Below are 3,420 nucleotides of genomic sequence, written 5' to 3'. Positions count from 1 at the left end.
ATACTGCCCCCATTAGCCTATGTAATGTGTTATATAAATTTGGTTCGAAGAGAATTGCAAATCGTACTAAACCTGTCCTTAACGATTTAATTTTGCAAACCCAGTCAACCTTTGTTCCTAAATGCCTTATCACTGACAACGTCCTTGTTGCCTATGAGATCAATCACTTTATTAAATCAAATTATTGGAGGCGGACTAATTACATGGCTCTTAAATTGGACATTAGTAAGGCTTACGATAGAATTGAACGTGTTTTCGTTAAGAAAGTTCTGTGTAGACTAGTCTTTCCTAATCATTTGGTCGAGCTAATCATGTTGTGTATTTCATCTGTTTCTTAATCATTTCAATTTAATGGTTCTCAGTTTGGTTTTGTCCAACCGACCAGGGGGCTTAGACAAGGGGATACGATCTCTCCATATTTGTTTATATGCTGCACCGAAGCCTTGATTGCCATGATAAAAGGATCTGTAGAAGCGGGGGAGTTGAAAGGAGTACAAATTCAACCTACTGCGCCTACGGTTTGTACATTGTGTTTTGCCGATGCCACGCTGATTTTCAGCCATGCAACGTCGGATGATGCACAAATGCTGAGACGTATTCTTTCATCTTATTTGTTAGCTTCGGGTCAGGAAATAAATCTCGAGAAATCTACTATGGCATTTTGCCCGCGTACACAGGAAATAAATCTCGAGAATTATTACTCGTCGGCCTATCCACTCGGATTTCCCAAACACTGTGGCAGACTTAATTGTGACGGGTACTCGCTTATGGATATGGACCTTCTAGAAGAGACATTTTGGCCAGTTGATCGAGATCGAATTATGGCGACTCCAATAGGTGATATTTACGCACATGATAAACTTATTTGGCACTTAACAAAATCTGGGCAGTTTACGGTAAAGAGGTCTTATCATGCCATATTGACACAACAAAGTCTGGGAAACCGAGCGAGAGGGATGGATTCGAACGGTGGGGGTCTGAATCGAAGGTGTAAGTTCATATGGCAGCTAAAAGTTCCACCGAAACTTCAGATTTTCTTGTGGACGGGCGTGTCTTGATATATTACCCACCAATATCGAACTTTTTTGTAGGAAAGTGATATCATCTCCGTTTTGCAGCCATTGCCCAACCAAACCGGAAACCGTTATGCATGTCTTATGTCATTGTCGAGGAATGCTATATGGAGTTTGGCGAGCACCACCGTTTAATCTCCGTGCCTTGAATATGGAGGAAAGCTCATCGGTTTGGCAGTGGCTGGACTTGCTCCAAAAATTCTCTAGATAGAAAGCATTTTTTTATTGGCGATGGTGGTAAGCTGGGCTGCGTGGGATACAAGGAACATAATGATGCATGCTGAAGATTGTAGAGGAATCCATGAGATGGTCTGCTGGAGCGTCTCATACCTCAAAGCTTTTGAATGGGCAAACCTGAACCCACCGGAAGGAGAAGTCAAGGTCAAAGTAGATGCCGCTTTTCCTCCCGATCAAGATTATTTTCTTGTAGCGATGGTTGCAAGAGATTCGTCGGGCGCCTGCCTCTGGTGGAGTGTTAAAAAAGTACAAGGCCGTCCGGATATCGTAGTAGACGAAGCTCAAGCTGCTCAACATGGTATGTCGGTAGCGATGGAGAAGTGGTGGCCCTCTTTAATTCTCGAAAGCGATTGTAGTCAAGTCATAGATGCATTGCAAGATGGAGTTCATGCATTCCTTCCTCTTGGCACGTTTATTGAAGACATTTTAGAAGTTAGTAGTTATTTTCATGCTTGTTCGTTTTCGTTTGTTAGGAGACAAAGTAATCGTCTTGCTCATGCTTAGCCTATTCAACAAACCATGTATCTTGCGAAGGCGCTGCCTTAGCCCATCTTTGGCGGATTTAGCCTAATAAATGTGGTCTTCCTATTCGAAAAAAAAAGGAAAAGAAAAAAAATAAAAAATTAAACTTATTTGAGATGGAAATGCAATGGGAATTCGAATTGAATGTGTCGACAAAACTTTAATAGAAATAATTCAATCTAACAATTCTAGGGTCGAATAACAAAATTGGACATCAAATATCAATTTAATTTATCCTACAATATTTTGATAGCTAAAAATAAACAAACTATACATACACACTAAAAATTACTATTATAAAAATTCCCTCAAAAAAAAAAAAAAGAAAAGAAAAATAAGTAAGCATAAACATGAGGAATACGAGAATTTGAAGGGGTGTGTGCGGGTGGGGCTGGGAGTGTGTATGAGAGAGAGTATATTTAAAACTCGGGCTATTCGACAAAACCTAGACATGGCCATGGGCGGGTCGGTCCAGCTGGGTCCGGGTCCGACTTTTAGAGGACCCAAAACCAACCCGTGGGAGGCGGGTCCGGGTCCAAATCTGTTTTCCAAATTATTATTTTTTTTTTCAAATTATTATAAGAAAGAAAAAAAAATTGTAACTTGAAAAAACTTGAGATTAACTTTAAATTAAAAAAAAAAGTTAAACACGAAACAATTTTAGAAAAAAAATGAAACGATTAAGACCTTGAGACATAAACTAAATAAATTAAAAGTTGTGAATATTGGATAGGGGTATTTATAAGTGAAACTAATAATTGAATTTTTTTTTTTCAAAATATCAAAATTCAATCTTTCTTTTAAATTAAATCATAATTTTTTATATTTTTAAAATTCAATATATATGCATTTGTTATTAGTGAAGATTTTTAATATCAATGACGATAAATATGACAATTAATAATTTATTAAACATTAGTTATACAATTATTATAATCAGTTTACAGTGTTATTTATATTTATATACTTATAGTTACGCTTATTATAACAATTAGTTATTTTGCTTGAGTGGTTAGTACTCTGCTAAACCATTCGGGCCATCCGGGATGAAGCCCCAAACCCATCATTTTTGTGTTATTTCACATAAAATTCGCGTGGATCCGATGGATACTCGGGTCGGGTCGGCGCAGTCGTCCGGGCCAGAGCCGTTATGTGGCTGTGTCTAACAAAACCCCCTCATTGAATTTTGACTTCACCATAAATCATTTTTTATTAATTGATATTTGTTATAAACCCAACTAACTCGAATTATCCAAATTGGCCCCATTTAATATTACTGAAAGTTACCATATTATATTATTATGGAAAATCAATTAATTTTTTTCTCGATATGCAAATCCCCTTGATATCTCCCTATATCACGCCATTTCAGTTTCTATTTTTTCTTTCTTTTTAATGGTTTTCTTTATTTCAATTTAAAACAAGAATTGATTATTTTTATTTTTATTTTTATTTTATTTTGAATTATTTTTTTCTTATTTAAAATTTTCATGTTTTTCATTTTAATTTTTTTAAATGACATTTTTAATGGTTTTTTCCTTCTTAATTTCGATCTTTTATAATTTGGTTTTTTTAATTTCTTTTTTCC

General features: G+C 36.0%; 1 protein-coding gene across 1 annotated transcript; it reads left to right on the top strand.

Moving 5' to 3' along the window:
- Positions 1-203: 203 nt before the first annotated feature.
- On the top strand, positions 204-1,208 carry LOC148766402 (uncharacterized). Its single transcript, XM_088827275.1, has 4 exons — positions 204-266; positions 363-837; positions 891-988; positions 1,092-1,208. The coding sequence occupies exons 1-4, from the start codon at positions 204-206 to the stop codon at positions 1,206-1,208; spliced, it is 753 nt and encodes a 250-aa protein (XP_088683401.1).
- Positions 1,209-3,420: the final 2,212 nt, after the last annotated feature.

Source organism: Erythranthe guttata, chromosome 12, assembly GCF_056151865.1.
Source record: "Erythranthe guttata isolate IM_541 chromosome 12, IM_541, whole genome shotgun sequence".
NCBI classification, from domain to species: domain Eukaryota; kingdom Viridiplantae; phylum Streptophyta; class Magnoliopsida; order Lamiales; family Phrymaceae; genus Erythranthe; species Erythranthe guttata.
The sequence above is the reverse complement of the archived record's forward strand: the minus strand, read 5'-3'. Positions and strand labels throughout refer to the sequence as shown.

What these genes read in the sequence shown, in the direction of transcription:
- LOC148766402 (XM_088827275.1), top strand. Translation starts at nt 204, where the DNA reads ATGGCTCTTAAATTGGACATTAGTAAGGCTTACGATAGAATTGAACGT. An exon ending in AATTATGGCGACTCCAATAG is followed by an intron (nt 838 to 890) that starts GTGATATTTACG and finishes AAATCTGGGCAG; the next exon opens with TTTACGGTAAAGAGGTCTTA. An exon ending in GGTGGGGGTCTGAATCGAAG is followed by an intron (nt 989 to 1,091) that starts GTGTAAGTTCAT and finishes ACTTTTTTGTAG; the next exon opens with GAAAGTGATATCATCTCCGT.